General features: G+C 29.9%; 1 protein-coding gene across 2 annotated transcripts; it reads left to right on the top strand.

The window, feature by feature from the left end:
• The first annotated feature begins 3,974 nt into the window (after positions 1 to 3,974).
• LOC108809732 (B3 domain-containing protein At2g36080) lies at positions 3,975 to 7,265 on the top strand. Of its 2 annotated transcripts, XM_018581887.2 has the most exons (3): positions 3,985 to 4,880; positions 5,960 to 6,147; positions 7,030 to 7,265. In XM_018581887.2, exons 1-3 carry the CDS (start codon positions 4,370 to 4,372, stop codon positions 7,078 to 7,080), a joined length of 750 nt encoding a protein of 249 aa, XP_018437389.2. In that variant the 5' UTR covers positions 3,985 to 4,369; the 3' UTR covers positions 7,081 to 7,265. The 2 variants fall into 2 exon arrangements, with proteins under 2 accessions (XP_056844332.1, XP_018437389.2); XM_056988352.1 differs by lacking the exons at positions 5,960 to 6,147; positions 7,030 to 7,265 and adding an exon at positions 5,355 to 5,953 and having other exon boundaries at positions 3,975 to 4,880.
• Positions 7,266 to 13,601: the final 6,336 nt, after the last annotated feature.

Raw genomic sequence — 13,601 nt, 5'->3', positions numbered from 1 at the left:
AATAATAGTGGACAAACATTAATGTCAGAAGTAGAATTGAGAAGAAGGGTTTACCTGAAAGAACGAATCTACGTGGAAATTGAGAAAGTTTCGCGGCCATCGAGGATGAGATACCATACAATTATTAAAAGTACAGAAATACATTAACAACCTAGTCACCTACAAAAAGTTTCTGAATCAAAAAGTTTCTGTTTTCTTAATAATAGTTTCTGTTTATATTTAAACAAGTTGTCGACTAAATGACGTTTTTTGTTAAACATACGTCGTTAGATCATCTCCAACCCCACTCCATAATTTACTCCAAAATTGAAAATAGAGTTGAAAATGGAGTAGAAAATAGAGTGATGACCAAAAAATAAAAGCATTACTCTATAAATGGAGTAATGTTTTTATTTTTTGGTCATCACTCCATTTCCCACTCTATTTCCAACTCCATTCAGATTGGAGATGCCCTTAGACTTATTTGTCCAAGTTGTTAAGTTGCATTTCTTTATCATCAACCTAAGATGTACTACAGAATGAAGAATTGATCTCACATCACACAATTTTGGAACTTTAGAAACGAACAGTGTTTGATTACATTTGGTAAAACAAAAGCAAAAAAAAATGGTAATGAGATTGAGCACCTCCTGTTAAAACCATTAAAATAATTTTATATTTTTCTTGAGTTTAAAATTTTATGTCTAAGTAGATTATAAAATAAAACTTCAAGTAACTATCGGAATCTCGAAAAAAAAAACTAAAATTTGTTTGACACTTTATGCGATTAAAATTTCAATTACAGATGTAATTGGAATAAAAAGGTTAAAGTTCAAGTCTTACATATATCCACACAGTAAATCATTGGAGCATTAACTCACTATTAGTCTTTTTACTTTTATATCTAAAGAGTTTCAGGTCGACGTTGATAATGGACACTATATTTTGGGTGGACAGCTGATTAGATCGAGTTTAGCACCATCATATTAAATCACCAAATACAAATACATATATTCTCGAAGTAACATGATTTTTTTATGAAAGCCAGTTTAAAAAAGAAACATGTTTTTTTTTTTAGAAAAAAAAGAAATACAATTGGATAGCCTAAAAAATGATCACATAAACATCAAAATGACTAAAATAGATTTAATTAAAGAGATTAATGATAAATATACCTCTGCTTTACATATATATTAAATAAACAAATATATTTTTTAAAAATTATTTTTTTGAAAAATTATTAGAGTTGTTTTGTATCGACTAGTAAACGATTTATTTTTATGCCTAGGAAAATCTTCCTGATATATATATATATATATGTATATTTAAAATCATATTCGTAAGTTTTTTAGAAATGTTATATATTGAGTTATTTTCTAAATATGTATATAAATCAAATTCATTAATATGACATACACATTTAGGAAGAATATTTAAATATACATATAAGTTAAATTTAAGAAGTATGGACATTCTTGGGAATCCATGATTTTTAATTAAATTCAAGAACATATCATACATATTTATGAAGGTCTTACTAATTTTTTAGAGAATTTGTTTGTCCAAAAAAGTTTGATTTTTTTTTGAAAAATCGAAAGATATTTTTAATTTTATTATTTTCGAATTATTAAAATTTTATTTACTATATATTAAATAAATCATTAATTAAAAATTATAAATGAGAATATAATTTTCATTTAACCAATTAGTGGAACCTCTTTTTAATCATTTTGACTTTTGAGTGTTATTTTGGGAATAAAACTAAAAAATGAGCTATTTAGGAGATTTTCCTTTTAATGTATATATATACTGCTATAAGTTTTTGAAAATATTTAGGACATTGTATTGGTAATTTCTCACCAACGTGAAAAATACATTATTACATTGATATTTTAAGCATATATTATTAATATTTATTAATAGATATCTCAAGAATTCAAAGAATTATATCCAAAAAAAATTCATATGAGATTTTGCTGAAATATCTCAAGTTTTAAAATAGTCGTTAATAGATAGTAATATTATTTCATATCTTATATATTAAAACAGAAGTCATGACTTCTTTTATGTGTGATTTTTAAATTTAAATCATTCCTTAGAAGGTTGTTTCAATTAATTTATGGATTAATATATAAATTAACTTACTTATTCTAAAACAAATAGATATTCCTATATTTACTCTGAAAATTATATCTGAATAAAATCTTTTTATATTTTTTATTTACAATATAAATAAATATTATATTTTCATTAAAATAAATATTTAAAATATTTAAGTAATTTCGTGTTTATTTAAAATAAATGTATATTTCGTTTTTCACTTAATATCTTTTTAATATTTAGTTAATGGCGTATTTATTTTAAAACTAAATTTATATTTCATTTTAACTAAACAAACTTTTAAAATATCTAATTAGTTTTTTTAATTATAACTAAACTCGTATACAATTTTGTATTAAACTGTGATATTAATTTAATATAATACTTTTCAATAAAAAAGTTTATCTTGAAATTACAGTTAGGGGAGAAATATGCTATCACTGAAAATTTAAAACAAATAAATTAAATTATTGCATGTGAACTATAAAATTGTTGTTTGTTTAAAATGTTATATTAAACAATTATTAATATGATAAATAGTACAATTAATTATGTAAAAATGATAATTATATGTGTAAAATAAAAAAATCACCTGCACGATTGTGCGGATCAAGATCTAGTTCATATTTAAACATCAAATTTTAGCATTACTTTATTTTCCAGGAATCTGGTTAGAGATTACTTCTTATTCACGCCTTCTTATTAATAGATTATTCAACCTAGCTATCTGAAGAAATTTGTAATCAAATGTTATGTCTAACATAACTTAGTCCTAGTGTTAATTAACATAAAAAAACATTCAATATATATAATAAAATATTAACTTGGACAATATTTATTAAATAATCTTTTGAGTTATTACGCATTTGACTTGGAAATATATAGCCTAATAACTTGTGACCATTCAAATTCAAATTTAGCAATAATACTATAATAAGAAAAATATATCTAATGACAGATTGTGATAAAGATGTCAGAAAAACAACAATGAGGACAAAGTAGTCGGAATGACATAAAAACAAAAAGCAAGTAACAAATAAGAAAAGTTTGTTTTGGGTTTACGTAATACGTTTATACATTTACGAATATATATATTCTTGTTTTATTTTATGTTTGTTTGGGGGGGGGGGGGGGAATGCGAGGAGAGTATTGAAACACGACTGAAGAGAGAAGAAACAGACAATTGAAGGCAGATCTTATCTCTATCCCTCCCACGACTCTTCTCTTTGGAAACACAAAGCTATGTGTTCTTTTCTAAAAGTAATTAATATTATCCTGACCAATTATTTATTTTTATCATCTTACATAGATAGCCAGAGACACACAATTTTCGAAAATTTGTGAACAATACGTAGACACTAAAGAGATGTGTCATGCACGTGATGAAAAAAAAACTAAATAAGGAAAGGCTGTACATAGAAATCTTCTTGGTTAAGAGACAAAAGATCTTTTCAAGGCTTTGGTCCATGTATCTGCCTTTCTTTTCTTTTTCCTGTTAGTTTTTAATATATCTCTATCCTTACTATTTCTGGAATCATAAATTCTGTCTACTCTATTACATTGTAGTGTCTCAAAAAGATATAACGAAATGAATGAATACTTTTGTAAACTATATGCAAAACCATAAAATAGAAGTAAACTGTGTGTGTTTACTCGTAATACAAATGTCGGTATGTCAAAATCCAACATAATTAAGAATGAAATAATTGGATGATTTGTTGGGTGGTGAATGGAATGCACGTGCTTGAGAAGTTAGTAGTAAGCTAGAAAATGAAGGATAATGCGATAACATGTGCCTGATCCTGACAAAACACATCTCATATGTATATATAGCTATGTTACAAATATAATATGTTCAGAAAACCAAAATGTAAAATCTATACACCCTAAAATATCTGGAGATAACGATCCCTTATGTTTATATATCATATTTATATGGCCAAAAAACACCCACCTTATCAATATTTTCTGTATCTTTAAAATACGGTGGACTTTTTACATTTTTCAGGAGTATTATTCCATATTCAATGGATGTCATATAGTGAAATTTATGTGTCCAACTTTATGCACTTTGGTTTATATTTTACATATATCACACTAGAAACGCATACGCATATCTTACATACACTTGATCGCAGAATTATATATAGATGATTTTCTCTTTCATTGAAACCTATATTTATGCATATAAAAACAGAGGCAGATACATGTAACCTCAGCATTGGTATCTCAAAAAATATTTGCCATCTCCCTCTCATCACTATTCGTCGTCTGTTTCTCTCTCATTCAAATGTCAATAAACCAATACTCAAGCGATTTCAACTACCATGCTCTCATGTGCCAACAGCAGCAGCACCAGCACCACCACCACCATCGAAACGACGTCGTGGAAGAAAAAGAAGCTCTTTTCGAGAAACCCTTAACCCCAAGTGACGTCGGAAAACTCAACCGCCTCGTCATCCCAAAACAGCACGCCGAGAGATACTTCCCTCTCGCCGCAGCCGCCGCAGACGCGATGGAGAAGGGTTTACTCCTATGCTTCGAGGACGAGGAGGGTAAGCCATGGAGATTCAGATACTCGTATTGGAACAGTAGCCAGAGTTATGTCTTGACCAAAGGATGGAGCAGATACGTCAAGGAGAAGCAGCTCGACGCCGGTGACGTCATTCTCTTCCATCGCCATCGTGTTGACGGAGGAAGATTCTTCATTAGCTGGAGAAGACGCGGCGACTCTTCCTCCTCTTCCGACTCTTATCGCCATCTTCAGTCCAATGCCTCGATCCAATATTATCCTCATGCAGGTACCCTTTTAGTTATAGTTTAATATTTAGTTATTTATTAAATTTAATATTTAGTTATTTATAATTATACCAAGGAAATTTTTTCGGACCGAAGTCCTGATTCCAAACTAACTCCAGAATCTGGGGAAATCGGATTATTTAAGATATAAAACATCAATACTAACTACAGTTATAATCTCGGTGAAACTCAAAACCATATATTTTGGCAAAAAAAAAAACTCAAAACCATATAGTAATATTTTGCAAAATTTATTAAATTTGGAAAAAAGTCAAATTTATCGCTTAGATTTTTTGTCAACGTATAAATTCATTTTCCATGCATATTGGGTGTATAACAGAATTAAAATTCAACGAGTAGTTTTGAATTAAAAGTAACAAAGCAAAATTTATAGTGAAAATATATATACATGTATACATGTAATCTTTGAAGTTACGTGAACAACTGAAAAACGCTTTAGTGTTTGGGGTTTGTAGTGTGCGCGTGAGAGGGTAGACGCTCTTTAAAGAAAGTAGAGAAACGATGGAAGCCCATAGAAACAGAATCGGATTCGTATTATCAAACATTGCGTGACATTTGTTACGTATCCTTACAGCTGCTCTTTATCCATTTTCATTTTTTTTTTCACTACAACATATTTATATCTTATATATACGTCCGTGTATCTACGCAACATATTTAATCGTATCTTAGACCTTAATTAACCAAAACGGAATGCACTCTCTCGCTATATGTTCCGGATATGCATTTACTAAATTTCGATCTAAAAGATAAGCCAAGTCCAAAACCCATCATTCAACTTAGTCTAGAGTGTATAATTGGTTCATGTGAATGAGGACATAACGTTTTGCACTATACAAATGTAATTCGCCTATAATATGCCCATATATCTAAACGTGACGTGTCATTGTGGTAAAGCTTGTCATCTGAGTACCAGAATGGAAAAACTTTCACAATAAAGTCGTGTTTCCAGATCCTTTTGGGAAATTACATGTCAAAGTATATGTTGTTATCCATAATAGATTCCTCAATTTTGCTGTTCAAAAAAAAATATAAGATTCCTCAATTATTTTTATGCCAGGGGCTCAAGCGGCGGAGAGCCAGAGAGGGAATTCGAAGACATTAAGACTGTTCGGAGTGAACATGGAGTGTCAGCTAGACTCAGACTGGTCCGATCCATCTACACCTAACGGTTCCACTATATGTCCAACTAGTCACGACCAGTTTCAACTCTACCCTCAACAACACTATCCTCCTCCTTACTACATGGTACGTTTCAATATAGTATTTTGTTAAGTAAAAAATATTTTCGTTTTGTTAAAGTCTAAGTAGAGTAGTTAAACATCAAAGCAAATGTCATATCATTCAAACCGACATTTTATGTTTCTCGTTCACGCGTTTGCGGAGTCAGAATGCCAGATGGTTATTCGAGTTGGTTTGACCTTTTCTCCATTTATAATTGCCATGACGTTACTCTATCCGAATGTGCTTTAGTTCTGTGCACATAATGTTTTCTCAAATTAATGGTGTCGATTATTTTTCTTAGTACTGAAAGTAAGAAAAAGAACAAATTAAATAAATAGTCTTGGGGGGGTGGGGGGGTGGGCGTAAACGTACCACACCGACCAGTCTTTCTAATCTATCCTATTGCTACTAGTATTGTTACCAACTTACCATAACTGTAATAGTATTAATTAGTGTTTGTTTTGATCAAAAAAAATTCAGTGTTTGTGCATACACGTTTTCCATTTATATCATATGCTTTGTAGTCTTCACAGCCGTTAATTTTGACAATTCCGTCAAACTTTTCTTCTATACCTAATCTTTACATGAACAAGCATATATAATTGATGTGTCGATGTTACGTGTGTGAGTTGATGTATATAGACACATCTATTATTGGTTTTTAGCACTGTGAAAATATGTCTATCTTTGACAACGAAACTATTTGGTCTTTGGACCCATCTTTCCTGAGATGCTGCCCCAATAATAAAGACAGTATCAAATTTCGGGAGATTATTTGCATCTTATTACACCTAATATATCTTTATGTTGACTACATATATAGTCCAAAAAAAAGAAAGTCTAGATTTATTTGATACTATTGCAAGGACGTAAGTTTTATATAATAGGATTTATTATGTTTTGCAGGACATAAGTTTCACCGGAGATGTGCACCAGACGAGAAGCCCACAAGGATAGAAAAGTAGTTCAGATCTGGTCCCTGTCATGTTTTAGTTGTTGATCCCTTACTTTTACAAGGTTAATTTTGTATTATTTAAAGCAAAATCGTATTGATTCTTCGTTTAACCTTTCTCAGTTTTCACTCTCTTCCTTTTATTCCTATGTACTAGATTATTTTCAATACATTAGTTAACAATTGTAAAGAGTTCAGAGCTCTCGCTAATTCTAGAATTACCTTTACATAAGTTAGAGATCATCCGCTGCGCATGCTCTCTTTATTAATGTCTCAGCGAATCCATAGCTCGCAGCATCCACTATGATATAAAAGAGTTTAAAAGTTCTGTGGTACAACATAATAATTAGATATATACTAGAGGAAGTTTAAGCTCGAGAACCCTTTCCCCTTCGACTGTTCCTTTTAACAACTTCTTCGTAGGCCAGAAATGCCCAAGCCCACCAACCTCTTTTAGCATCTTCAAATCATATTCTAATAAGAAACACACGTGACTTAACTGTCGGGTTAAACAATCTACTCTTTTTTTTGAAACTTGTATGTTTTTAAAAAATCTATATATTTTTAAACAAACTATATTATTAAATCAAAATATTTTATAAGATTATGTGCTTGATTTTTTGAAAAAAAAATACATTGATATGTCACTAACATTTAATTTTATTATAATATATTATTTATTTAAATTAAGAAACAAAATATTCTCCATGTTCAAGGTAAGTAATGCCACCCATATTTTTAAAATAATATTAGTCGTAAGTTTTACGCAAATTTATACTATTAAAAATTAAGTAATGCCACCCATATTTTTAAAATAATATTAGTCGTAAGTTTTACGCAAATTTATACTATTAAAAATTATCATAAAATTAAACTTTAGATATAAAATAAATAGAAATGCAAACCTATCATAAATTATTAATAACGGAAAAACCAATTTGTCACATCGATAAATTTTGCTTTTTCTATTACCATTATTTTATTTTTTCAAAAGAAAAATAAAATTTTCATCAAAATCTAAAAAATACAAGTTTTTTTCAATTTCATATCATATTAAAAGTATGAGTTATTTATCAAATAAATTAAAAAATCTTATCATATTTTTTGGGTTTTTAGTACATAATCTGATATTGGTTCATGAGTTAATAACGAGTTTTAAGATATTTTTTACAGGATTTTATCAAATTTTTAATTAAATTTTTTCTTAAATCCGAACCAAAATTTACACAGATCGCTGAATTTATTGGTTCAACCAGTATCTTTATCAGATATGAAAACATTGCTTAAAATTTAAGCATTATAATAGAATATTTTTTTGAAACACTAATATAACACCTTTTAAATTATTTGTTTTCTAATAAAAACTATAAATTGAATCAAATTTTATAAAAATGGTAAAAATATATATGCACTTTAAAAGAGCGTTTTAAAATTTAGTTTACTCTCTTAAAACAGGATCCCTACTAGTTATTCTAGTATCATTATCCTTTTACAAGTATTGCCATCGATTTTATAAAGCAAATTCAGCCCTCATTATGGACACTTTTTTTTGTCAGCACTCATCGATTTTTTAATGGACACTTTAGTCTTTCTTTTTCCCACCAATAACACATTTCCCTCCTATAATATTTGTTTTCCTGCCATGCACATTAAATTTCAATAATCGAGTTTACAATAACAACGATCTTATGTTATCATGAACGTTTTGTAAACACAATTCCACGTATTCTATTTTTGAAATGAAAAAAAGTCCGTTGCAAAAGCTATTACTTTTATTCATGAATAGATGAAATGTGTGGAATCTCATTCCATTTATAATTTCACTTTCTATTCTATTTTTCCTATTCCACAAATAATCATTCATGTTATTCATAATATTCCTATTGGGAATAGTCAATTGTACCCATTATAGTGTTTGTGAAGAACAAATGGATCGGAGTTCAAAACTAGGACAGGAACTGTCATTCAATTGAAATTATAGCTGGTCCGGTGAATCTAACGGCAGTACCGGTCTGGTTTGTCTTTAGAAAGAAACCGAGGTGGCGAGGTGTTATACTTATAACATTGTGAAACAATTCGTTGCAATCTTGCTTCATCATATTCTCTAAGAAGATTGAGTTGTTATTTGACTCGTGTGAGCAAGAGAGAGGCGTCAACGACTCAACGCCGAGACTCATGTCAAATTTTGTTTTGTATCTGTTTTTTTTGGAAATTGATTTGTATTAAATCATCGATAATAAAAACTTGTAGAAATTTTTTTTTGAAACACACTTATAGAATATATTTTTAAAAATCTTAAAAGGATCCAAAATATATGTCTAAGGCCCAATTGATGATACTAGTTTTCTGGGTCGTGTCTACTGTTAGGAGACGCGGGATTCTTAAATTGATATACGAAGTCGTTACATCGATCGTGTTTGCACATCCTCTTCCTCTTACAGTCTTAGCTCATTTTCTAACTGTCTTTTATTCCAAATCATACAAGTTCCGGTACCGAGAACATAACAATGTGAGTTCTTTGATCACGTTTCTACGATACTACGAAGGGAAGGTCCATAACTCAATGGTTATAACTTAACGCATAGTCGTCGTCATCACCAGCTGTCTTCAGTTTGGCAAAAACATCTGAGATTACTTTCAAATAGCTAGTAATCTTAAATTGCCAAATATTCTAGATTTTGATATTTTCCACTGAGGAACCACTGTACTGAGGAAAATATTTGTCCATTATGGCCACTAGAGAGAAGACAACAAATGGTCCCGAAGAAATAAGGATTACTCAGATAAGATTGGGCCTACATTCTTTAAAAGCTATAAACTTAACATTTAATCACTCTTTTATATTCAAAGATCAAAAACAGTAACACATGACATTCTCCAACTTCTGAGCTCCAAATATTGTATCTTTCGTATTCGTGACACCACCACACTGTCCCCTCACCACTTTAGTCACGTCGCTGCAATTTCATGGACCCAAGAACAATCAAATTATGTATAAAGCTTTGGAGATATATATCTCAATTATTGTTACAACATGTGTATTTCTGTGTCATGAATTTGTTTCAGGATAACTTTTATGTTAAAACCTCGTTCAAAATTCCAATAAGAATATATATATATATATAGGATAACTTTTATGTTAAAACCTCGTTCAAAATTCCAATAAGAATATATATATATATATATATATATATATATATATATATATATATAATCATTAGAATTGATCTCTTTTTTTATGGAATAAACCCCTTGATAGAGACGTTGATATCTGTAAGCATTATCAATTTTTTTGGAATAAACCCCTTTAAAGAAATTATAGAGGAGAAAATAGAGTTGGGTTGGAGATGATCTAACGACTTTTTACATATCTGTATAATATTGTTTGATAAGTCAGTTTCATATGTGTTATTTTCACGTTAAATTTTTAGAATGATTAATTACAATGATATCATTAATGAATTAAAATATTATATATAATATCATCCTTAAACTTTTTCATTTTCATTTTCTCTTTCTCCTTAATAATGTTAAAATAAATAATAAATATTCTTTCTTTTTGTTATAATATTTTCAAAATAAGATATATAAAATTAAATATCTTCAAACTGAAATATAAATTATATATATGTACGTATTCATAGATATAGTGGTTTCAAAAATCATATAGTAATAAATAATTATATATTTTAATATAAAATAATATATAATTATGTATGGTTTGGAAAAAAGCAATGAAAAGAAAGCACCAATTTATATTTTTTATGATCTTGATATCTGGATGTCCTCAAAGGACTTCCGAGTAGCACCCTAAATACCGTCCATCGAAAATCTGGGTTTTGCCCGCCAAATAAATCAATTTATATATATTTGGTCTCTTTTATCTTGATAAACTATAATATTTCCTTTTTTTCTTGATAAACCTTAATATAATTATAATTAAAAATGAGACACAAATTTAAAATAATTTAATTAAATGATAAATTAAAATTAATCATTATAAAATTAACACAAAATTAACTGTATGAAACTGACTTTTCAAAAAATAATAAAGAGATTTTAGACATTTGTTCGAAAATAATATATAAATTTTTAAACATTAAGTCAAATAATATTATAAATATTTTTAAATTATATATTTTATGATATATTGATATTATCAAATCACTAAAGAGGAAACACAAATATTTTAAATAATATAAGTCACCATATGGATCATATATTGATATTACTCATCGAAATATTTTTTATGTTACAACTAACTTCAAACCAAATAAATAGTTAAAATCAAAAATAAAATTATGATTGTTAATTGGCAAAAGCTAAACTGGCTGGACTTACATCACTTAAATTTATTTTTCTTGAAACAATATGTATTAAATTATACAGAAATAAAATATATTTAACTTAACCCAGAATTAAAATTACAAGAATTAAAATTATTTTCATATTGTTTTTACTTAAAACAATTATAACTCAGTTTGGAAAAATAATTGTAACCTAACATAGACCAAAACTTAATTTGTTAGTCAATTAGATTTTAATACATAAAATTACATGTATAGTTAAGAAAAACATATTATTATTTTAAATAATTTTATTAATATTTATATATAAATATCAAAATAAGATAAAGTTTTAAAATAAAGCAACGAAATTATTAACAAATTAATACAATCTAATTGTGTAAAAATATTAATACCCTTACAAGAGCACCGAATAATCAACTAGTTCTTCAATATAAATTTAAACTATAAGGTGGAACAAGTAGTACTTTTTATTTGGAGTAATTTTCAAACAATATTACTATACAGAGTTTGTAAATTCGTAGAAAGGAATCATAATTTTGATATCGCGATGAAGAGAGGAGAGTTTCACAGGAAGTGGACCACATTGTCTCGGCTGGTGCATGCCACAAAATGGTCCCTTTGCTCTTCTACCACACTCAATGCCTTGGCATATTTACAAGTTCGAAGAATAAAAACAAAGCTGCAAAGGTGGGGAGCAAGCCACCCAAGATTCCCAAATAAACACAATAGCGTGGAACTGTCAAAGCGCAGATGCCAATCTTACAAAGGAGCACCTTACCGAACTCTATCATTGTTTTTTACCTAGATTTCTTTTTCTTTCGAAGACTAAAAACAATCGGAATTTCTTGCAAGATGTGCAAGTTTCTTTTGGATATGATCATGTTTGTACCGTTGATCCGGTTAGTCGGAGCGGAGGTTTAGCACTTTTTTATATGGATGATCCGTCAGTTACTATTTTGTATGCGGATAATCATATGATTGATGTTGAAACTAGTCTTGAAGGACATGAGATTTTTATGACTTTTGTATGGCGACCCTGTGGTTAGACGTCGAGACCAAGTTTGGGAACGATTGTCACGCATGAGTACAACACGTAGTAAAGCTTGGTTCATGATTGGAGATTTTAACGAAATAATCGGAAACCATGAGAAGAGGGGAGGAAGGCGTCGTTTAGAGAGCTCTTTTATCCCCTTCCGAATCATGTTAGAAAATTGTGAAATGCTAGATTTTCCATATAAAGGAAATTCTTTCTCGTGGGTGGGAAAAAGAAAATCCGGAAAAGTCAAATGTAAACTTGATAGAGCAGTGGCGAACGAAGAATGGCACGCATTATTTTCTCACTCTGTTGTGGAATTCTTACAACGATGGGGATCAGATCATAGACCAGTCGTAGCACGAATTCAGTCGCATGTTAGGAGGACAAGAAAAAATTTCCGTTTCGACAAGAGATGGATCGGAAAGCCAGGATTTAAGGAAGCAGTTGTCTCGGGATGGGGACAATTTGATGAAATTCCAATGAGGAATTTTCACCAAAAGGTTACCTCATGTCGAAATAAAATTAGCTCATGGAGAAAGCAAAACCTTACAAATTCTGCTTTATTGATAAAAGATTTAAAAAATAAGATCGACTTAGCCCAAGATGATGATTCCACTACATCAGAAGAACTAGACGATTTGAGAAGACAACTAATTTTGGCTTTTCGAGAAGAAAACTCTTATTGGAAACAAAAGAGTAGAGACCAATGGCACCGAGATGGCGACAGGAACACAAAATTCCATCATGGCATTACAAAACAACGGAGAGCCCAAAATCGGATAATTAGCATAAAAGACAAACATGGGAAGCTGGTAGAGAGTGACATTGAGGTGGAGAACGTGGCTGTTCAATACTTTCGAGATCTCTTCTCTACCTCTTCGCCGACAGAGCTAGATGCCTCCCTCCGATTTATCTCGGCCAAGGTATCTAGTACCCACAATAGGCTACTCTTAGAGGAACCGTCGGAGCAGGAAATTCGAAGAGCTCTCTTTGATATCAACCCGGACAAAGCTCCCGGCTCAGATGGTATGACTAGTAGACTATATCAGAAGTTCTGGCGGGAGATGCGGCTAGACATTATTAGCCTTGTCCGAGATTTCTTTGCAACGGGCAACTTCGATCCATTACTGAACCAGACAAACCCCGAGAGATGACTGAGTTCAGGCCCATTAGCCTCTGT

This window comes from Raphanus sativus, chromosome 6 (assembly GCF_000801105.2).
Source record: "Raphanus sativus cultivar WK10039 chromosome 6, ASM80110v3, whole genome shotgun sequence".
NCBI classification, from domain to species: Eukaryota; Viridiplantae; Streptophyta; class Magnoliopsida; order Brassicales; family Brassicaceae; genus Raphanus; species Raphanus sativus.
Note: the sequence above shows the minus strand (reverse complement) of the source record. Positions and strands in the feature narration are given on the sequence as shown.

Coding starts and splice junctions, on each gene's coding strand:
- LOC108809732 (XM_018581887.2), top strand. CDS start 4,370: ATGTCAATAAACCAATACTCAAGCGATTTCAACTACCATGCTCTCATG. Junction 4,881..5,959: donor CCAATATTATCCTCATGCAG/GTACCCTTTTAG, acceptor TTTTTATGCCAG/GGGCTCAAGCGGCGGAGAGC. Junction 6,148..7,029: donor ATCCTCCTCCTTACTACATG/GTACGTTTCAAT, acceptor TATGTTTTGCAG/GACATAAGTTTCACCGGAGA.